The 24,649-nt window shown below is 38.2% G+C and overlaps 1 protein-coding gene across 1 annotated transcript; it reads right to left on the bottom strand.

Moving 5' to 3' along the window:
- Positions 1–16,829: 16,829 nt before the first annotated feature.
- LOC309477800 (uncharacterized protein) lies at positions 16,830–20,320 on the bottom strand. The gene is made up of 2 exons (XM_082141215.1): positions 20,246–20,320; positions 16,830–18,183 (listed from the first exon to the last, which is right to left on the bottom strand). Exons 1-2 carry the CDS (start codon positions 20,268–20,270, stop codon positions 16,925–16,927), a joined length of 1,284 nt encoding a protein of 427 aa, XP_081997341.1. The 5' UTR covers positions 20,271–20,320; the 3' UTR covers positions 16,830–16,924.
- Positions 20,321–24,649: the final 4,329 nt, after the last annotated feature.

Here is a 24,649-nt window from a genome sequence, read left to right as displayed (position 1 = left end):
AATTTTAGATAAGACCCGCCCTCTCCACTTTTTGAAAAGTTTGATTGATTCACCAGAATGATTGACAATTAGGAGGACCAATAGTTTAGACTACCCACCAGGAAGTAAAACATCCTCCGCTATACCTTTAAGGCGGAGTCACTTCCGGCATCACCGGCGGCCATCTTACCACAGGGCTCTGTGAATTAAGGTGAGTGATCAGCACGCACACAAATCCTCTTATCTCGCTGAAATCTTGACGGATTTACAAACGGTTTGGTTTCTTACAAACGTTATTAACGTGGCTATAATTTTTTCATATGGGAGTCCATTTGTATAATTATTCATATGTATGCAGTGTCATAACTGCATCTCTGACGTTTATAACAAACCAAACCGTTTGAAAATCGGTAGAAAATTGAGCAAGTTATGGTTATTTAAATGTACATGCACCATGTTACGAGTGAGCGAGCACCCTGTGGTAAGATGGCCGCCGTGTGCGGACGTCGACCTCCATTGGCCAGCAGTGCGGACGAGACATCTAGCCTTTATATGATATCTATGCGTAAAACTGCTTGGGGCATATATCTACCGGCTCCAGGTCTGCAGCCTCCCCCTACTCGAAAAATGAAGCCTACCCGGAAGTGCGAAAAACGGCAATACATCGAAAATCCGCTAGGGGCAGGTCCCAAAAGGGAGCAAATGTCCATAGACCCTGATGTTAAAATGTCTGTTTTCACAGCATAAATTCATGTTTTTACAGGTTGGTCCCATGGAATTTTATTGTATTTTTCGATAGGTTCCGAGTGCCTGACAACTGTGAGGGGGGTGATTATTTTTTTTTAGATCGTATTTAGATATAAAATGTATGAGCTTGATTAACAGCTGATCTAAAAAATGCTCTGTTGGCTTCAATTAACTTTTTCATGTCAACAGGTCCCACGTAACTAGGTTACGTTGGATTTATGTAACATTATTTATTTCAATTAAATTAAGTTAATTATAAGGTTAATCCAATGCTGTTTAGTTGAATAAGGTTAACAGTCTTAATTTTGTCCAACAGAGCATTTTTTAGAGTGCTGCGCCGAGTGGAATTCCTGAAATTTGACGTCTCGGCCATGATCTGACACAACACATCATACACTGTCAGAAATAGGGCTACAGCAGGTGTCCATTTCTGTCCCCCAAGGTACATATATGTACCTTTTTGAGGGTCAAAAAGGTACATATATGTCCCCAAGCATTAAAAGGTACAAATATATGCCGTTTCTTTTAAAGGTTAAGGTACAATATCAAAAGACAGCCTCTGTTAATTTTTTTTTAAGGTTGTAATGATACCTTAATCATTTAAGGTACACTCTCAGAAAAAAAGGTACAAAAGCTGTCACTGGGACAGTACCCTTCAAAAGGGTTCTAATATGTACCATTTAGGTACTAATATGTACACGCTGAAAAAAATTGCTTGATTAAAATGAGCTTAAGCAACACAATTGCTATACATTTGTCCAAACTTAATTTGATTGTGTTCAATCTGCTTAAATATAGGTAAAATTTAAGTTTACTTAATCCATTTGTGTTGGATTACATGAATGATTTGTGTTGCATTAACTGAAACTGAGCAGGGCTTGTTAGTTCCCAGCATGCTTTTCATATGGCTGAATTGAGAGAGAATAAATGTTAAAATTAAGTGTTATTGTATGTGTTTTTGAGAAAATTAGAAAAGGGGAAGACTTGATAGTGTGTAATTGTGTTTAATGTTCAATTACATTCAAATTACTAGAACCATTTAAATTACAGAGGGTTACCATTGTGGAGAAGAGTGGAGCATTTGGTTAGGATGTGGACTGATTCTGCAACACTAAAAGTAAATTCTTTGGCTGAAAGAGTGTGCAAACTTATCATTTAAGATTAGTTCATGCACTGAAAAGATTTATCAATTTGTAATTAGTGTAATTTACTTTGTTAATTGAACATTTACACATCTCTGTTTACAGGTTGTGTTGTTTTCAACTCATCATTTTTTAAGAGCGTGCCCCGACACTCACCATCACTGTGAATGGTATGCAGTGTTTGCTATGTTCTCAAATAAACAGGACAGTGTAAATACAAGTTATTTATATACAATATTTTGTCAGTTGCTACATTTTAATTAAATTCAAAGTGCAAACTCTGTTAACTGTTATCTCTTCATGAACTTTTGTCAAAAGCAGCATTATCAATTAGGGGTTGAAGCGTGAATAACTGAATAATGTCCAGTACTGTGAGTCTGTCCAGTCATTGAGCTTGAAACATTGTGTTGTACTTTGTGTGCACATGCATTCTGTACTCGACTATTGATTAAACGGTTAATATTTTTGCATCTGGCCCTTTCGCTTTATTTTTTAAAATGACACAGTTTGTGTGTTAAAATGACTTGTGTGTTAAAATGACACACAGTGAATGAGTTAAAATTAACACAAAACTAGTAGTCCTGAAGCTCACCCACACGTGTCAAAATTTAACACAGGTTGTGTCCTTTTTAACACATTCTTTCTAAGAGTGTACATGCTGTTAATCAATTAACATGTCTTTTCCATTGTTTTTTGTTTTGTTTTTTTTTACAGTTTTTTTACCATTAAAATTATGATGAACTTTTCAGTCAATAAAGAAACATGTAATTATGTCAAAAACATTTCAGCTGTTCCAATCCTAATGCATATATTTAAATATTGGGGGGGGTTATCTCCCCCCCCCAACCCCCCCACAAATTACGCCCCTGATGGAACAGGAATGGACAGATATTTTCATTTTCATATTATATCAGCTCACTGACTTCTGCAGTGAGTCTGTGGTAAAGTCATAATAAATTTGAAATTTAGCGACAAAAACTTTCACATTTTATGATAATAATAATTTTATTCATATATATATATATATATATATATATATATATATATATGCATATATATATATGCATATATATATATAGCTATAGCTATAAGGTCTATACTATATTAGACATTTTCCCAGTGGCCAATTTAATCTGTAATCAATTAGAAAACAACCTGGAGAAAAACATCATTGGATTGCTGATTTTACTGGTTGGGCAGCAGAAAAAGGTGCTAAAACCCCCTTAAAACCATTAAACTAGACCAGTCTGACCAGTGAAAACAAACTGAGTGGGCCTGGCTGTTTTTCAATTAAATAATCCTGTTGTAATTTACTCATTCATTCATATGTTGTTCCAAATATGACTTTCTAACACAGTTTGAATAGAATGAAAAGTAATGAAAGGAAATTTGCTCTATGAGGCTGTTGAGCTCCAATAAATGCCTCATTTATAAAAGTAGTCCATATGACTGCATGGTTGCACTATATTCTGTAAGTTTGAAGTCCTGATGGTTTAGTGACAGGAACAACAACAGAAAAAAAAAAAAAATTTGGTTGAAAATCTGGACTTTTAAATGAAGTCACTTTAAAGTACCCATATCCACATACGAAGAAAAAAAAAATCCTAATAAATGCAATGATTTAGAATGGATGTCAAAATTCAGTAATAAAAGCATGATCAATTGCTGCCCCCTGCTGGATACACAGAGTACATCTCATTTCACAGCAGGACAGGTTTAAAAACCACTGTATTACAGGAATACAAATATCAGGATTTTTAATGGTTAATATTTTGACATTCAGTTTTAAATTTCAGTTTCTTTCTTTAAAATAATTATAATATAATTATTATATGGTAAATAACACAAACTATCATAATAATACATATTGTTACAATATGATTTTTATTTTTTATAATACTTGTGTATGCTTTTCCTTTGTGTCATTCTGAGTTTCAGATCACCACAGATTAGTGAAGTGTGCTGCCAGCAGTAATATGGTGATCAGCGGGCGGTCCTTATTAGGCCTCTTTCACTCGTCAGCCGGTGCCACAGCTCCAGACTTCCTGCCAGCCACCTGACAAAAATGTTCTCTTACACAGTAGTGAATGAACTCTTCTTGAACTCGCACACCTTCTCTCTTCATAATGACATTTCATCCATTGTTTTCAAGTTGATCACAACATTGATAACATTCCAGAGAGAATTTATTAATTCTCAAAAAAACAAAAACAAACATCTGCTGGGATCTTGAGAGATTGTCTTCTTGAACCAACATCACATTGTAACATCAATGGCATTACTATTGATTTATGGATTAAATTTCAACATTTTTGAAAGAGATGTTGATTCAATGCAGTTAACATTGACACATTGACATTGTTTTGATGGTTGCTTGCTATCTGGGACCCTAATCAAACTCACCTGAACCAGCTGATCAATGTCTTGAGGATTACATAGAAAGCTTCAAGCAGGAGAGTTTATCAGGGTTGGAGTTAAACTCTGCAGGACAGTGGCCCTCCAGGACTGAGTTTGCCCATCTGCAGAGTGAGCACGGATCCACACTTCCAAAATCCATCAGAAATAGTAGACCATCCGGGGACTTCTGGCATACTCTTTTCAGCATACTATGCTTTTATATTTTGCTGTGTAGTTTTAAGAGGCAAATGATGTTCATGTTGTGTAGTTAACTTTGAAAATCAAACATGGAGATGAAACAACAAGGATTGTATACAATCCATGTTTGCAATATTGCTTGTTACTCATAAGATGAACAGAAGTTTTTAAGTTGACAATTTTTTTTTAAAGCGAATTACTTAAAAAGTTGGGTTCGACAGGTTGCCTTATTAAGTTGGCTCAATTTTATTTATATTTTTTACAATTATTTAACTGTGCTAGTAAATTCTGAGTTAAATATGTTTCAAATAAATCCTATACATTCTTTCATGGTAATGTTAGCAAAATAGTTTATGCAAAAAGTTTCAGCAAAAAGTTTTTGTTGCTCTTAAACTTGATTTATTAATATTACATGGCTACTTGATAAATCAATCACAAGTTTTAATGCAAAAACCCACTCAAAAATGTATGTCTAAACATAAGATTTATTTATTTGAATTGAATATAGAATTTCAATTCATTTGGATTACATATTTTTAACATAAACCAATTAATAATCTGAATCTGAGATTCATATTTTTAAGTCATGTATAAATGAAACTGACAAATATGAATCACATTCAGTTTATTAATACAATTACATAAATCTTATCAGTCATACGTAAATGAAACGGGTAAGGTTTATGTAATAGTACACAGAAAAACGCCCATGTTAAATTAGCACCGCTCAGTGTTCATATGTGTGCACACTACAGAGTTAAAGTACCATTGAAGCAGTGTTGAAGTTAATGAGATAATTAAGTGGTGATTGAGCATTAATTATGAACACCTGCTGTTAACAAGCAGAATCACTGAAGGAAAGAGAAACACAAGAACTACAACTGACTTCAGTCACAGTCTAAGATGAAATCAACTGAAGAGAAAAGAAGACATTAAATCTGTGAAGATCTCAGCAGAGGAGGATTAAACAACTCCACAAACAGCATTACCAGCTTCACTTATTACTAACCAGACTGAATTTATTTAATTTCCGTTTTAATGAAATCAATAGTTGTATTTTAAAGTCACCATGATGGTGGTTAGCATTTGCTTTAGTTGGGCTCTTGACCCTTGACTCTTTAAAGTCCCACTCCGATCATATTTTGAGCTATTTTTAAACATTCTCAGTGGTCTTTAAATGGTGATTATGCCGTTTTTAGCCAAAATCACAAAACCTGTGCCGTTTTCTGGGACTTCGCTTCAGCAGAGCGGCAGTAGCTCATTAGCAATTCGCCTCTGCGTTGTGGGCGGAGCCGTTGGCTGAAGCGAGATACATAGGCAGCAACAGCCTCTTTATGTCTTTCTTTCTGTCAACACAGAAAACATTTCATCACTGGATAGTTTTTTTCGTTTAATTAAAGTGTTGTTTTATGTCAGCTGAATGTCCGGAACGCTTTTCAGAGAAGATAAGGCAACTTATTTAGCACAATTCACACCAAGCGGCAATTCAGAAAAAGAAAAAAAAAATCTCAGAATGCTCCACATGAAACTTTGGTCTTCCGACCTTTTACCGCCGTGTCGATTTATTCTGATTAATATGTGCGAGGGAGAGAGAGCAAGACAGCGCTTAGTTTGGAGACGGTGAGGTCTTGTTTACATTTTCGCCTGGCTCCGAAGACAGAGAGTGCGCGCGCGCGCGTCCGGGTCTCTCTCTCTGCTCGTTCTTTCAGTTATAAACATGTCCTGTCACAAGCGCAGCAGTTCATCTACATTACTCACCGATCAAATAAGACTTTGGCGGGACAAAAATTCACTTTGGCGGGCGCTAAATCAAGTTCAATGCAGGAAAATTCATGCGTGAATTTAACTGAGTAGTAGCCTACATGACCATGCACTCGCACAAATGCGACCACATAAAATTTTAACTCGCACATTCTCAAAAAATGGTCGCAGTCTGGAACCCTGGAACGTAATCCATTCATCTCTCACAGCAACATGTTTTGGTAAAGCATGAAAGCTAATACCAATATCTCTCCTCTTAGCATTGCAACCCGGGCGGGGCGGAGGGGAGTATGAGCTTGTGGCCCCGCCCAGTGGAGTTACTACGTCACAACTCCAGTCTATTTTAGCCGGCATTTTAGCGTCTGCTACTGATTCACAGCTATTTGAATGCAGAAATACTCAGAAATACAACTTTGAGCTTATTTTTCTCAAGATATGTCCTCTAGCATAAGAAAAATGCCACAAGAACATGTTAACACCTAGAAAAACATGATTTTCATCGGAGTGGGTCTTTAATATAACATTTCCTCTGGCTGCTATAATTATGTGTTTATGAAGCACAATTGTTGTAGCACAAAAACCTTAGAAAAATGAGATCATGTGATGTTGTCTTTTTTTCCCTACAACAATCTTAGTTAGACGTGCAATAGGCACCGGATTAATTGAGTTTGCTGTACGGCTATTTAAGGCCTTAGACTTTCTATCTTGTAATAGAACAGCAATAGAGAAAGATACAGGCACATTGGGTCCCCGCTTGTTCTGTAAACATTTGAGAAAGTCACTGTTATCATAGCGGGTACCCGACACATATCACTAGCCGCGTTTCCATTAAAGATTTGCGCAAAACTTTTGCAATTATTTCTAAATATCGATAAAAAACTATTGCGAAATGATGCCGTTTCCATTAACCGATGTTATGCGACTAAAACGTCATTTTTTTCCTCTCGCGATAAGTCATTCCAAAAATCATGGCAACGGACGTTGGTAAGTTTATATATATATATCACACCCACATACCGCACTAGACATTATTAGCCTATTATTAATGGAAGGAAACGTAGGTGTGTTATCCAAGCATTAATGGCAAGGAAAGACCCTTAGCCTATACTGTGTCTGTGAGCAGCATATGAAGTGTTTCTGGGTTTTTCTCACTCGTTTCTGCTCCGAGGTTTTGATTGTGGCATTTCTTTGAGGTTTAGAATCCAGTATTTCTGTCATTCTTTTGTCTTTTATGAATAAAGAACTCCGTCTCGTATTTCTGTCCAAACACACCGCGCCTTCTAAGTCAGGTGACCTGTAAATGCGCAAAAACTGTTTCCATTGCAGTTTTGCGAAATATTTATTTTTCGAATTGCCTGAAAAACCACCTCATGCGAGCGGGGTTCGTGCACTTGTGTGTGGCTCAAAGAAGCACTTACAACAGCTACAAGTGTATACACTATTATACTGGTACTTTATCGACGCGAGTGCCTTAAAAAAGGACTTACAATGACTTAAAAAGATACTTAACAGCTACAAGTGTATATGCACTATTGTACTTTATCGACACAAACTGATAGGTCAAACAGCAAACTAACAGCCACCCACAAAAAAAAGTCTATAAATAGGCTGTCTTTGAGTTCACATAAACAATGGTTAAAGGACAATTCCAGAGCAAAATTAACCTAGGGAAAATGAAGCATTGAGAACTTTGTAAGTGTACAGACAGTTTACGACTGGTCGAGACTGTTTTCCAAAGATGGCTCCTGCCTACTCGATGTGTACTGTTTTTATAAAGTATCTTCTTATTAAACTGTCTGTACAATTACAAAGTTCTCAATGTTTCGGTTTGTATGTAGGGACCCTCATTATACTACCGTGTTAGTGTGAGGCTATTTTGAGCCTTGTTAGTGGTATTAACTAGCGATATCTTTTTACTTATATACTAGAGATAAAACTATTTGCATTCGATTATCATGAAAACACATCAGAACGATCAACTCGGTAACCATATTAACTTTTTATTAATTAATATTGCGTTTGCAACGCAGTACGAGAGCACGTTCTCGTAAGGGAACGTAGGTTACTTACGCAACCTCGGTTCCCTTAGAGATAAGGGAACAAGTACTGCGTTGCTTTGCCGTGCTATTCGCCCATATCAGCTGTTTCGCTTCAGTCTATAGACCTGTCAATGCTGTCATATGGCAAGTTTTCTCCCTATTTATACTCTCCTGACGCGTCCAAATTGGCATGCTCAAGTCTGGCAGGGCGCCAAGCGCTCCTATTGGACCGTACGCTCCTGCTCACTCGCCATAGGTTTATGCATTTGCCACAGCACAGCCATTCAGCGCGCTTCGCAGGCTATGATGCTCCCGCTATGCAGCTGCAATGCGTTTTAAAATAAAGGCTTCAATATTAATCCATCATGATCACATTACACAACTGAAATTGCATGTCAAAATATACACTTTGTCAATATTTTTTGAGACCCCCCAAAATTTCACATATCTCGTTTTCAGGGGAGCCCATGTCTTATTAAGGGGAGCTGAGCTCGCCCTAGCTCCCCTGTAGTTTGCACTATGATCTGGGGGCTTGCAGCAAAAGAGTGGGATAGTTTGGTTCCAGCATACACCAGTTCTTCCATTTTCTGTGAGAAGCACAAAAGTGAAACTGGAGAACTGTTTCTGGAGTTGCTGGAGAGAGGGATAACGTGTCTGGTGAAAGGGGCTGTTGTTCTAGTGTTATCGGAGGTTGTAATATGCTGTCCTGGCTGTTTTCCAGGAGGTCGTCCTTGGGTGTTGAATCTTGGAGCAGTTCTGATATGTCTGTCTGTGGTGAGCTCTGTGGGCAGGGCTCAGCTGAGATTGTATCCGTGAGCAGAGGTTGTTGTGGCGGAGTGGTGTTATCATTGTCCTTGTGTGATATGTCAACTGCATGTCCATTCAGGTGCTGAGGTGAAGTCCTGTGGTCGTTCATACTGTATGTATCCAGGTGTCTGTGTGCTGTTCAGATTGAGTGGATTGGCACACACTGCAGAAGGATTATTGAGGGAGAAGTAGATATTGTCCTTTAGCACTCTTGAGCCAAGTTTGTTTGGGTGGTGGCCATCCCGATGAAACAGTTGTCTCTGACTCCAGAAAAGATTGAAGTTGTCAATGAAGTTTACTCCTTTTATATTGCAGGTTTTTTGCAGCCATGTATTAAAGGGGTCATGACATGTTTTTTTCTTTTCTTTTATTATGTTCCCTTAGGTGCAATTATAGTATTACTATAGTTTTTTGGAGAAAAAACGTTTAAAATTGAGTGATTTATGACCTTTCCCCACCCTGTTTCTCATGCTCTGATTCAAACAGTCTGTTTTGGGGGTGTTTCCCCTTTAAGAGTTCAGTGTTAACACCCACTGTTATGATTGGATAACGTCAGTGCCTATGCATCAATTGTTAACGCCCCCTTTTCAAAACGTGCAGATTTTGCGGAGCTGTGTTTACCGTTACCATAGTAACGGGTGATGCGTGCGAGGCAATTGCAATGATGTTTGAGTCGCAATCAGAGGAAATGAACCATCAACACAACTAAGAATGCATCAGCCCGTCCACATAGAAAGTGTGAAACTATTTTGTCAGTTTGACAGCCTACATCTTTTAATAGCCATCTTTATAGGTCATAAAAACAATAAGTAGGCTAAACTAAGTAAAAACACGGTGATTATTCATAATGAATAAAACTGCAATTAACGTTTTAAAAAAGTTTTAAATAGCCTACATTACTTACAGTTTGCGTCGTCGTTGTTGAGCCCAGAATAGTCCACACGGCCTTATCTTATACAAAAGTTTTCTGGCGAAGCCAGCATCATACTGCGATAGTTCTCAACCGTCACTCATCCTTGAAATGTGGAGAACACACGCTTAAATGAACACTGCCGTGACTGGGACGTCCGCAAAAAATAAACTGCATCCATCTTTCCCTGACGTCTGGATCTTTCAGCAGCGTATATTATTCAAACATGTTGTTTGTCCAGGAACAGCACATCTGCGTGACATTGCAATCTTCTTGTAAACAGACCCACTCGCTGCACATCGACTGAACACATGTGAAGCGCGTGACAGATGCGATGATGAAATGAGGCATAGTTATCTTGTGCTTGAAGCGTAGTTGTCTACGCTGGAGGCGGTCATATGCAAACGACTGCTACGTCACTTCGTACCGTGACGTCACTTCATACCATGGATCCAGAAACGAGCTGTATTTAGAGCTTGATTAAATAAATGATTCGTTTATAATCAGAGTTGTATAGTCCAGGGGTCAGAAAGTAGAAGTCCTGCCATAGTTTATTCCACCCATGAACTCAATCAGCTGATTTCACTAATTAGTTCTCTCTCCTGTCTGAATTAGCAAATCCAGGTGATTGGAACAAAATACTGAGGAGGACTTTTACTTTCTGAACCTGGACTTTACACCTCTGACTACATGTCAGCCAAGAGTAAAGAAATAAACCAGAACTGAACCTTATCTGAGCCACAAAGTCTGTGAATATTAAATAAAGAGTCATCTCATCCTTAATAAGCCTGTTAACAAGCAGAATCACTGAAAGAAAGAAGAGAACAGAAAAAGAGACGAGCAGAAGCACAAGAACTACAACTGACTTCAGACACAGCCTCAGATGAAATCACCTGAAGAGAAAAGAAGACATTAAATCTGTGAAGATCTCAGCAGAGGAGGATTAAACAACTCCACAAACAGCATTACTAGCTTCACTTATTACTAACCAGACTGACTTTATTTCTGTCAGACGTCTACAGAAGTTTTATTGAGAATTAACAGAGGTTTAACTCTAATGTGTTTGAAGTCACCATAACAGTGATTAGTGCTTCCATTAGTTGGGTTCTTAACTCTGATTATATCTTTTGTCTTTTCTGGCAGTTGTGACAGTGTGTTTGTTAAACACATTTGCAGCAGCAAAGAAAGCTAAAGTGAAATGAGATCAGGTGATGATGGATACCTGATGATGGTTTTATAATCATCATGAAGTATCCTGCTCCACTGACGCTTTTTAAATCTAACAATTGTGTTCAATTAATATTTTCACATTACAAACCCTGTGCAGCATGAGATCAAGAAATATTATTATATTATTTACGCATTCATATTTTTTCCAAAACAAACCTTGTATTACTGAAGCATGAGATACAGCACAGTACTATAAGAATCAGTTAGAAGAATTGTATAAACTTGAGCACTAAACGATAATCTACTATGACAAACATCAATAATCAGCGTATTAATCTCAACAATGGTGACAATCAAAAGTACCTTGCTGCAATGCATGCTGGGTACCAGCATAGTACAAAACTCCCAGCATGCATTGCAACATGAATAAATTATGCAGCTGAATTGTCCTATAATTTTGTTTAATTTTAAATATTTGCTTTTATTTTTTGCTGTTGTTTTTGTAGTGACATTTAGTAGCTTTTTTGTGATGTTCAGAATTGATCAGTTTATCTGAATATTTTTGATAGTCACCATTGTTGAGACACATACGCTGATTGTTTATAAGTGTGTGTGTCACATGATAGGTAAATTTTTTGTTCTCATGCTTGTTAAAATGTTTTAACTGATAGGTATAATACTGCTTGATCTCATGCTGCAGTAACACAAAGTTCATGATATTAATTGAACAAAACAATTTTATTTTACAAATTACATCAGTGACAATAGCATTATGATTACAAAGCCATCAACAGGTTACCAACATCACCTGCACTGATTAAATTTAGCTTTCTTTGCTGCTGCAAATGTGTTTGACAAACACACTGACTACGTTTACATGCAGCCAATAACCCGTTCAAAACCGGGATATTAGCAATAACCCGGTCGCACACGGCCATGTAAACACCGGCAAAAACCCGGATATGCTCATATCCCGGTTTTTAAAAACCCGGATATTACCCCTGGGGTACCCCTTTTCTAACCCGAATATTTGGTCATGTAAACGCGTATCGGCATATCCCCATCAAAAGGAACATTGATTTGTGTTCTGCGCATGTTCTATTCGCAAGGAATCTTGGTATTTTGAGTATAGACGGCGCATACAAAAACCCGCGTGCAGTATACCGGAAGTAAACAAGAAGTAGAGGTTAACATGGCGAGACGCAGCACAGCAACACACTTTTGGAGCGAGAAGGAAAGCGCAAACAAAGGCGATCGCTATCTGCCCCGAACTATTCATTATCCGCGTGCTGCTGCGGTTGTTGTTATCTTTGGATACAGGAAGAAGAATTGGAAATGACGCATATTGCGTCTTAAGGTTGTCCGTACGTCCTGACGCTAACCGTGCGTCGCCGTTTACATCGGGATATTCCCAACTGATTACAAATTCCATGTATACAGGAGTAACTGCTCAAACGGGTTATTCCGAATGTTTCAGAAACCCAAATAGTGACCCTAACCCGACCATAACCCGGATATTGGCTGCATGTAAACGTAGTCAATGTCACAGCAGCCAAAAAAGTCAAAAAAACAAAGTAAGAGTTAAGAGCCCAACTAATGGAAACGCTAATCACTGTTATGGTAACTTCAAATTAAACATCTCAATAAGGAGTTCTAACAGAAATAAAGTCAGTCTGGTTAGTAATAAGTGAAGCTGGTAATGCTGTTTGTGGAGTTGTTTAATCCTCCTCTGCTGAGATCTTCACAGATTTAATGTCTTCTTTTCTCTTCAGTTGATTTCATCTAAGGCTGTGGCTGAAGTCAGTTGTAGTTCTTGTGTTTCTGCTCGGCTCTTTTTCTGTTCTTTTCAGAGGTGTAAAGTCCAGGTTCAGAAAGTAAAAGTCATGCTCAGAATTTTGTTCCAATCACCTGGATTTGCTAATTCAGACAGGAGAGAGAACTAATTTGCTTATTAGCAGTTTTTCAGCCAGGAGATAGAAATCAGCTGTCTGAGTTCATGGGTGGAATAAACATATGGCAGGACTTCTACTTTCTGACTCCTGGACTATACAACTCTGTTTATAATGGGGAGGACGTCTTAAGCTATGAAACTTGCAGGACGTTTTAATGGTACAAAGACCTCTTATATACCAAAAGATCAAGGCAAATTTGGTTTCTCATGTCATGACCCCTTTAAGCCCAAGCAACCGTGAAAACCTGTTTTTTCCTCTTGCTGGGAGTGGTCCACTGATGAATGTTTGAACTTTCAGTCTTTTAAGTGTTTCAAAAAGTTCATTGAAATCCTTCTTAAGGAGTTCTGACTGCTCTTTATGAATATCATTCTTCCCCACATGAATGATGAGTCGATTTGCAGTCTTATGTTTCATCAGAATGTTCTGAAGTTCCCTGTTTATATCAGAAGTTGTTGCTTGTGGAAGGCAGCACGTAGTTGTATCCCTGCCGCTAATGTTTCTGATTATGGAGTCCCTCACTATCAGAGTCCTGGGCTCGGCTGCGCTCTGAGCTGAGTGCCGCTGTCTGCTCGACCTTGAGCGCCAGTTAGCATCAGTGTTAGCTACAGGCTGATTCAGTCTGTGTTCGATCACATTCATCAAGTTTGGGGATTCCTCATTTACATTCATTAGTACTTCAAATCTGTTCTCAAGATGTATACACTGTAAAACCCAACAAGTTAAGCTAACTCATTTCATTTGAGGAAACCGATTGCCTCAATTCAATTAAGTTTATAAAAACAATAGTTATGAGTACTCTGAACTTATTTCAGTTGAGTTTACTAAAAGTAGATATACATTGCAGTCAATAAATTAAGTGATTAATTAAGTGATTATTGAGCATTGGTGATTAACACCTGCTGTTAACGAGCAGAATCACTGAAGGACAGAGAAACACAAGAACTACAACTGACTTCCATCCACAGCCTTAGATGAAATCAACTCAAGATAAAAGACGTTTAAATCTCTAAAGATCTCAGCAGAGGAGGATTAAACCACTACACAAACAGCATTACCAGCTTCACTTATTACTAAACAGTTTGACTTTTGTCATGTGTCTACAGAAGTTGTTATTGAGAATGAACAGAGGGTTAGATGATAATGATTTATTGAGTTTCATTTAAAGACACCATGATAGTGATCAGTGTTTGCTTTAGTTGGTCTCTTGACCCTTGACTTTATAACACCAGTTTTTCCTCTGGTTGCGGTAACTGAGTGTTTATAAAACACATTTGTTATGGCACATACGCCAAAAGAAATTATGAGAATGTGGTTGTGTTCAGATGATAAAAATCATCATTTAGTGACTTGATTCTCTGATCATTTCCAGAGCCTAATCTCTGATTAGACAGATGATGTATTACTTGTATTAATCATTATAATAGAACTGATTCTGCTGTAAGACCCATTGTTGTGACAATCAGATTTTATAAACCTCTATGGTATAATGCTGACTTACACAGTAATCAAGAATCAGCATATGAATCTCAACAATGGTGACCATTAAAAAATGATTCATGCCGCAATGCATGCTGGGAGCCATGGATAAGTTTTGTATTATGCTAGTACCCAGCATGCATCATTTTTTAATGGTCACCATTGTTGAGATTCATATGCTGATTCTTGATGTCTGTGTGAATCTTAGTAATGCAAGACTTTTTCTGTGAAACTTTTTGTGCACAACTATTCATATTATCTGATGGTCACAACATGGCTAGCTCTTATGCTGTAGATTCACAGTTTTGAGTGAAACTAATATGCTGCCCTTTTAATCAGAGATCAGACTCTGAATGAAACCAGTGAACCAAGTGACTAAATGATGATTGTCATCATCAGTCCTTCACCATCAACACCAGATCAGACTTCTCCTTGCCTTTTGTGCCATAACAAATATGTTTTATAAACACTCAATTACAGCAGCCAAAGAAAATCTTAAGTGTAGAAGTCGAGGGTCAAGAGCTCAACTAAAGCAAACGCTGATCTCCATCATGGTGACCTTAAATGAAACTCAAATCATCAACTTCTAAACCTTTGTTAATTCTAATAAGAACTTCTGTAGACGAATGGCAGTAATAAAGTCAAAGTGGTTAATAATAAGTGAAGCTTGTAATGCTGTTTGTGGAGTTGTTTAATCCTCCTCTGCTGAGATCTTGAGATATTTAATGTCTTCTTTTATCTCCAGTTGATTTTGCTGTGGCTGGAAGTCAGTTGTAGTTCTTGTGTTTCTCTTTCCTTCAGTGATTCTGCTTGTTAACAGCAGGTGCTCATCACTAATGCTCAATCATCACTTAATCAATTATCATTCTGGGATCTGGGATTCTGTAATCCGCTCCGATCAGCCTGTCGGGGTTGTATTCGCTATAACAATTGCCTCGCTCTACATTATCCCTTACATATAATAAGAAGAAGCTGCGCTGCTTCAATCGCTGGCTGAATAAAACACAATGTAGCTGTTGCTCACGCTACACTGCTACTTGCTGCACAAAGTAGTTAGCTACTGGAAAAGCTACACTGTTTAAAAAGCAACTGAGCTACTGCCAAGCTACTGAAAAATTTAGTTAAGTTAGTAGCGTCGCAACATGTAGTTAACTACTCACCAGCACTGATTAGGTGTCACCTCTAATGGCCAATCATCACTTTATTAATCATTTAATTATCTCATTAACTTCAACACTGCTTCAGTGTTCATTTTAGGCCCCGTTTACACGATGGGAAAACGCAGATATTTCCCTGCGTTTTGGCCTGTCATTTACACGAAAACGCCGTTTTTATCCCAGAAAACGATTATTTCTAAAAACTCCGGCCAAAGTGGAGATTTCTGAAAACGCCGGTTATGTGTTGCCGTGTCAACTGGGAGAAACGGGGTTTTAGGTTCTCAAACGTCACATTATGCGCCAGAAAATGCTTACGTCATGTGAGCGCCCTATGTTTAGAGTTTGTTCCATACTGTCTATGAGTTTGTTTGGCTACTATTTGATCATGGATGCTGTTAAAGTGGTACTCATTTTTACTTTTGTGAAAACGCTTTTGGTCTGTTTGCATTTGCTTCGCTGTCTGTCCACACGAACGAACCTCGCGCCATGTCTATTGTTTTGAAAGGAACAGGAAGTCGCTCGTGCTATTCGTCGTTGTCGATTTTGAGGATTCTGATTGGCTTGCATGGCTTTATCCTTCTCCTTACACTGCCGCCCCTTTGTATTTATGCGGGTTGATGTAAACGACAACTTTTTTTGAAAACGATATTGTGTGCACGATGTTATTTTTTAAAACGGAGGGGGAGAAATATTCGTTTCTCTAAATACCCGGCTATGTGTAAATGTGGCCTTAAATGGACACAAATGTACACTGAGGATTGTTAATTTAACACTGGGGATTGTGCTGTGCAGGCTGATTAATTGGACAATATTTGTAAATTCTGTAATTATTAACTAATAACAGTGATAACTTTTTCCATTGACATTTCCAAAATCTACCAATAGGTATGCTATTAGGTAGTAAATTATGTTTTCAAGTTGTTGTTGTTGTTGTTGTTGTTTTGTTTTTTTAGTTTTTTAAACAAAATTGATCAAAAATTATATTAAGAATATCTGCATTTCTAATGTAATAGGCCATTCTACTAGTTAACCACTAACACATACAATGCATGCGGAAAATTGTACAGAGAATGAAAAATAGAAAAAGAAAGAAATAACATGAAAAATGCTTTGTTTATTCTGCTCAGTATTTTGGTTATTCAGCAAACAGCTAAAATAGTTACACATGTGCTCTGTGTTAGCTCTAACACTAATTTAGCCCTGAAACATCAACAGAAACTGGAGCTCGGTAAATGAAACTCTCCCGGAAGGCTCTGCGGACGTAGCGATGTGGAATTCCACTGGGCACGAGGATCTGAGACACGGTGGTGTTTTGACCAGGACTCTGTTTCACATGGATCCGTAGGTCATAGTGGGAATGATGGTTGCGCTTGATGATGCTGTGCAAGTCTATACAGAGATTATTAGACTGGATCAGATTTAAGCGGATGTGGTTCACGAGGTAGTGATTGTCCCAGCGACTGATTAAGTTTTCTGCCTCATTTCTCCATGGACTGCCCTCAGCAATGGCATTAGAAGCTGGATCAGCAGTAAAGGTGGTTATTTTCTTTTTATGCTTGTCCTCCTGTGTGCATATAAGTTTTCTGCCTTCTATGGATCTCCTTTTGCGATGTTTGGAGGGGACGTAAGTGCATTCTCCAGACTCAATGGGCCCGCAGTAATCGTAATCTGACTCTGAGGTCCAGCACCAGTTGTAGTTATAACCAAACGAGCCACAGGAGTGATCTGAGCGACAGGGCTTGCCTTTATATGTTACATCTACATCTGGAGAGCAGTAGTCCCAGCCATGAACAGTGTGGCACCAGTAGTAATCACCTCTCTCATAATACTGGCATTTGTCTATGCAATTAAGATGCTCCTTAGACCGGTGGAGCAACATCTTTGGTTCCACAAGCCCACAGTAACCCCATGAGTCTCCCTCCTTCAGCCAGCACCAGTTGTAGTTGTGACCCTGCTTTCCACATGGATTGTCATCTCTACACTGCCTGTTCTTGTAATCTCTGTGTTCAGATGGCGAGCAGTAATCCCATCCCTGTGCAGTATGGCACCAATAGTAGTCTTGTTTTCTTTGGTCACAGTAGTCATAACACAGAGCGCCTGTCTGAGATCCATAATGGTTCTGGTCTTCAATCACTTGCCCACAATATCCCCACCTGTATCCAAATAAAACAAATTCAATTTTGCACCAATAGTAATCTTCTCCATATGTCCCACATGTATTTATGCACTCCCTATTCCAGTAGTCGAATCTTTCCTTAGGTGAACAGAACATTGTCTCACATTTTCCATCTTTATCCTTAGAGCTGCACTTGTACACTCCAGCATCGGACTTGCAGTCTTCTGTACACTTTGTTCCGAGATGAGTCAAGGAAATTCTCCCATCACTTGGCCACAGTGAACAGAAGAGGAGGAGCAAACCAAGGGAAGTGTGTATGTGTCCCATTCTTTCTGTGAAGAGGATAATAAAGTGAAGAGTGAGGTGACATGCTGTAAAAACATCATCAGCTGTGATCATTCAGCTTCATTTAACTCTTAAGTGTGTGGCATAGGTTTACATGTTTGGGCTGATCATCAGTGTTGGCCAGTAAAGAAAAAATAATCATAATTTTAATGGTAAAAGACAAAAAATGCAATGGGAAATTGTTAATTGGTTACCAGTACACATCAAAATCTCCAGAGTTAAATAAATTCTTCTCAGAGTACATATGGCCCCACTCTAAAGAGTGTAAAAGTAACTCTGGCTCAGAGTTAAAGTTAATGAGATAATTAAGAGATTAATTAAGTGATGATTGGGAATTAGTCATGAACACCTACTGTTAACCAGCAGAATCACTGAAGAAAAGAGAAACAACAAGAACATAATTTTTCTTCTGCTTGTTAACAGCAGGTGTTCATCACTAACACTCAATCAATAACTTAATTAACTCATTAACTCTGATTCAGAGTTACTTTAACACCTTTTTAGAGTGGAGCCAAATACTCTGGGTATTTTGCTGTGTAAAAATGTAAAATCAAAAACTTTATTTAGACCTTCTGGGCAAATGTTTGATTAAGAATGTATAAATATAAAGTATGAATGCAATATAAAAAAACCTTTTCAAAAACAAATGATTACAGGCCAAACATAAAATATTTTTTGGTATATAAAATGCTAAATGTAAACATTGTACTTTCAAGTTTAAAATGTCGCAGCAATCAGGGCTTCGAACCAGTTCAATGACCGAAAACAAAACCTGGAAACGAACAAAAGTTTGACAGGAACATAACTGAAACAAAATCTAATTTAATCGGTCTGAAGAGAAGCGCTTATTTGAAATGGCCATTAACCGGTTAATAACATTATTTTATTGTTCTGTTTAATATTTTAATTTGGCAGTCAACCAATCACAAATTCAACAGACTATGCAAATGTGATATTGACGCATAGCCTATCCAATGTGAGTGAAATGCCTGCGTTCAGCTGTCAAGTCATCATAGGTAAGTTGCAATGGCACATGCGCTGACGTTAGTTTTTCAGAGGATAGGCTATATATATGCCACCACCTGTCAAACCATTAAGCCTACATTTCAGTAAAAATGAATAGCAGGTACTATGCAGGTTGTTGTGTGTTTTGAAACCAGAGAAAATTGCAGGGAAATTGTATCATGGATTCACACAATGTCACATCATGTACTTCTGTGAATGGAGACAACAGAATAAAACTAATACATTTATGAAAATAATATATTTATTTGAATCATGTTTTGCTTTTATCCGTTAGATCATAATTACGGAGTAACAGGTTCTTCAGAAAGACAAAAATTCCTGTGATCGCGCTGGAGCCTCATACGCACACACAACATATTCTAGCGTTGCTAACATCCTGTTCATTATCAAAATAAAATACAGTCAACCAAACCTATATAAAGTTACACTGCTCAATTGAAATAGTCCACCACCTCACTCTATATCCCCTCGTTTATGAATGAGCTCCTCGATTTGTCTTGGCTGGTCCTTCTCCTTCTCAAAGCCACTCGGTTCTGTCTCCCCTTCACTCACCATGCCGTTATTCACTTTCTGCCTGCATTCCAAAGGTGGCGTGTATGATTGCAGTTATCCAAAGGATTAAAAAGTATTGCCGTAAACAATGTATTTTGCGACACCACAAAAGACACGATAGAGCATAATATTAAACGATTGACTTTTTATTTCATCCATCCGATATATACTGTATCATCTGTCGCACAGCCCTAGTATGTATCATAGATAAGGTGTATCCTCTAACATCACTGTCTTCTGCTGTCACTGTGCTAATCCACGTTAGGTGTTTTCACGTTGAGCATTTTAGTTCACCTATAACCTGCATGAGACATGCACAGCATAAAACATTCATACAACATTCTTACTAACCAAAAAAAAAAAATCTCTAAACTGTGTTCTGGCAATAGAACTAACATTCCTGGAATGTCCCATGATGAATCAAAAATGGTTATGTAAGTGTAAAATGTAAGTGAGGAATGTAAGTCAAACCTGAGGAAATTGGGATTCCAAACATCAAATCGACTTTTTTTCTGCTGGATATTAGAGATGTCTTGTGTTCTTGAATTCTTTTGCTGTATTTTTTTGCCACTAAATTGTGGGCTTAAATAATTGTACTAGTGTTATGCAAGATGCTTGTCAGCCAATCAGAAAATATCCTAAAAGATGTTATGGTGATGTCAGACTGCTCTCTCTTTCTTGTAAAGCACATGACTTTCAAGAAAGACACCATGGAGGTGAGTCTGGGTGGAGGTGGGACTTTGGACTGTGTAAAAAACAACATGTAAAATTCTTACCTTTTTATTTAAAGTTGTGTTCATGACTCATAGTCTTGATAATTATATTATATTAGTATATCATCTCAACCTGACATTCCTGTCTCTGTTTCTTCCTGTGTCTCTCTCTCTCCAGGCTGTAAGGCTGCATGGGGACATAAGCAGTGGCGATTCTAGGGGGTGGCCTGGGGTGGCCGGTGCCACCCCTGAAAGCTCATTGGCCACCCCTGCGGCCACCCCAGATCTGATAGGTAGGTCAAGTTCGTCAACACAAGAAACGAGAAATGTTGTCAATCAGTGATGACAGCTGATCAACTGATTTAGGGCCAGTTTCACATTTTTAACTAACACAGGAACGGTCGTACTGAGACTGTGAGAGCTGATTTCTGCTCAGCGGACGTTTGGCCATGCAGGTCAGATGACCCATGAGATAAGAGCACGCGCGCTGCACGGTGCACCTGCTGCTGCTGGTCCGTGAAACAAGAGGACGTCACACAGTTGCAACAATACAACAACGATAAAAACGCTGGAATCAGTCGATTGAGAGGTATGGTCGGGACCCAACGCAACAGAGTGCGGCACGGGAATATAGATCTGATGGCCGAGTGCGGGCGCGGGCGGTAATGCACTCGTGTGTCGATTCGCGGGAGGGACTCCCGCAAAATAGAATGATCTATAAATTGAACAAATAAAAACAAATAAATTGTCATTCATCTGTTGCACAAAAGCAACAAGAACAACTAAAACAAAATAGAAACTATTTACAGGCCAGAGTCTCTATTTATAACATGTTTGCAGTGTTGAACAATGTAACCAATCACAGACATATGTGTTGATTTCTTGAACGCAATGGCCAATCAGATGCATTTAAGATAGAATCCCCTCACCGCTCAAAATGGACTTTTTGTTCAGTGCTGAATTCTGCATACTGGCAAATCATCTATTATATCAAACAAAGTGTAGATAATATGAAAGATTAATTATGCTGCCAGTTTCATTGATAATAACAGAGATTTGTGAGATGGCGATGAACTGAGATGTCAGCTTTTTAGGAATTATTAAGTGAGAAATCCGTCCCGCGCAGGTCTCTAATGTAGACTTTAAAAACAAACCACTAACATTATATTTACATTAACAGTAGCCTAGGCTGCAATCTAGTGTATGTAAACCTTTTTGCAGATAAACACAAATGCATTTTCGGACAAGTTAATGGCCAAGTTAATTGAGTAAATAATATCCCCCACTATGGCAATTAATAACAGACTATAGTAAACACATTTCCTAAATAGGCCTGTGACTATATCTTACATTTTATGAAATAGTACCATTATTTAAAAATAAAGTTTGCACTTTGTTACTATTATTAAAATCCTCTATTTCCTCTAATCTAGATCCAACTCCTCCCACCTTACATATAAGAGTTTAAAGGTTTACATAACATTACTTTATAGTATATATGGCCACCCCACTCTAGTTTTGTGTCCCATCTTGGCCACCCCAGTAAAAATGTCCTGGATACGCCACTGGACATAAGCTGTTCTTGTAGGGTTTTGTTTTTTTAGGAAAGTAGCCTGGAAAGTGTCTGAAAGGCTGCTCTGGGATGAATGGTACCTTAAGCCGGAAAGTGGCAATTTATAGACATGTTACTATTTTAGCATTTTCAATATAATCCAAATGATCTCACTAAAGATGTTCTAATACAAATACTTTGAAAATTTATTATTTAGACACAGACATCAATAATTAGCCGATGAATCTAAACAATGGTGACAATTATAAAATTATGGGATGAATATAGTATCAAAAGGATTAATACGTGCAAGCACACTTATCAGTGAACTTGATACATGTTGCAGACATGTTTTATCCATGCCTTTCAACTTGAGTGTGCAAAATTTAAAATTGAACGAATGTGAAGCAATTTGTAAAAAAGAGAGGTGTTTTTGTGAATACAAATGTTTTCCTTTGTATTAGTGTATCATAATTTGCGCATGCAACAAAGAAGATGTGCATGTGTGGATCAGGTGACACGTGTGCATTCATTGACGTCTTTTCTGAGTCAATCTCATTTGATTCATTTGGATTTTGAGACTTTCATTTCGTTGTTTTTAAGCATTTCACAACCCACACACAAACAACTACAAATGAATAGGCCTGGTGCCAGAGGTGGGTAATCCAGGGGCCAAAGAGTAAAAGTCCCGTCTACAGAATAAAAACTTCTGTAGACGTCTGCCAGAAATAAAGTCAGTCTGGTTAGTAATAAGTGAAGCTGGTAATGCTATTTGTGGAGTTGTTTAATCATCCTCTGCTGAGATCTTCACAGATTTAATGTCTTCTTTTCTCTTCAGTTGATTTCATCTGAGGCTGTGGCTGAAATTACTCCATATTTAATATACACAGATTATTTTGGCTATACGATAAGGTCCAGTTCTGGTTTATTTCTTTACTCTTGGCTGACATGTGGCATTGCTATGCAGAGGTGTGAAGTCCAGGTTCAGAAAGTAAAAGTCCTCCTCAGTATTTTGTTCCAATCTCCTGGATTTGCTAATTCAGCAGGAGAGAGAACTAATTAGTGAAATCAGATGACTTTGATGAGTTTATGGGTGGAATAAACATATGGCAAGGACTTTTACTCTTTGGCCCTGGATTACCCACCTCTGCCTGGTGCTAATTATTAATGTGTGCACAACTACCCATCTATTTAACAAATTCACAAATGTGCGTCACTACATTTAAACTAATACAATACAACTTGTGTGTGCAAAATCCAAAATCACATGAATGTGCAGCATTTTGTACAAATAGAGACATAGTTGTTAATACAAAACCTCGATTTTGCATTAATGTAGGCCAGAATTTGTGCGGATGAGGTGACACGCGTGCATTCATTGACTCGTTTCTGAGTCGATCCTATTTGATTCATTTGGATTTTGAGACTTTCATATCGCGGGTTTCGCCTTGCACGATCCACACACAGATGTCTGAGAAAACCTGCTACCACTAGATGGCAGTATTCTGCTAAAACTATAGCCTACTGTCTATGGCTAAAACAGACAATGGCAGTATAATCAAACGTTCTTCCCCATTTAAGACGCTTAATGAGAGTGATATTGAAGCACCAAAATTAGTACACAATATAGGCCTACCTTATTAATAAAGAATACTTTATAGAGGCACACAGATTACATCAGATTATGAACAACACCCATAGAAAACCATTATAAAACGCTTAACGTGCAATCGCGCGTTGCATGTTCAATAAGGTGTATTGGCTACTGAGTTTAAATATCACTGTCTCAAGCTTTTTCTTTATAATATGCTCTATGGGAGGGAAACTATATAGCCTACAGACAAGAGCCTATATGAACGCGACTGACGCCTATATTCCTTCCTGAGCCTAGTAAAAAGAAAAAGCACGTGAAATTCTGCAGTTGCGTTTTACTTTGCAAGTGAGAGAAACCGGTCCAAGAGCGCAGTGAAGTAATTTTTAGGTTTGATATTCGCCGCATTTTCTAAAGGGACCATCTGCAAATTCCACACACAGTCAAAAAAAATATATAAACGTCCAGTCATTCATTCAAATTAACATACTTCCAGAGGTGGGAAATCCAGGGGCCAAAGAGTAGAAGTCCTGCCATATGTTTATTCCACCCATGAACTCAGTCTGATTTCACTAATTAGTTCTCTCTCCTGTCTGAATTGAAAAAAACACTGAGGAGGACTTTTACTTTCTGATCCTGGACTTTACACCTCTGCATAGCAATGCCACATGTCAGCCAAGAGCAAAGAAATAAACCAGAACTGGACCTGTTATGGTAACTTCAAATTAAACATCTCAATAAGGAGTTCTAACAGAAATAAAGTCAGTCTGGTTAGTAATAAGTGAAGCTAGTAATGCTGTTTGTGGAGTTGTTTAATCCTCCTCTGCTGAGATCTTCACAGATTTAATGTCTTCTTTTCTGATAGGACTCCTTCTTCAGCTTGACGGCATCCCTTACTTCCGGTGTCCACCACCGGGTTCGGGGATTGCCGCCTCGACAGGCACCGGAGACCTTACGGCCACAGCTCCGAGTGGCCGCGTTGGCAATGGAGGTGGAGAACATGGTCCACTCGGACTCAA

This window comes from Leuciscus leuciscus (genome assembly GCF_965113295.1).
Source record: "Leuciscus leuciscus genome assembly, chromosome: 1".
NCBI lineage: Eukaryota > Metazoa > Chordata > Actinopteri > Cypriniformes > Leuciscidae > Leuciscus > Leuciscus leuciscus.
This window is presented reverse-complemented; position numbering and strand designations above follow the sequence as displayed.

What these genes read in the sequence shown, in the direction of transcription:
- LOC309477800 (XM_082141215.1), bottom strand. Translation starts at nt 20,270, where the DNA reads ATGTTTGGAATCCCAATTTCCTCAG. An exon ending in TGGAATCCCAATTTCCTCAG is followed by an intron (nt 18,184 to 20,245) that starts GTTTGACTTACA and finishes TCCTCTTCACAG; the next exon opens with AAAGAATGGGACACATACAC.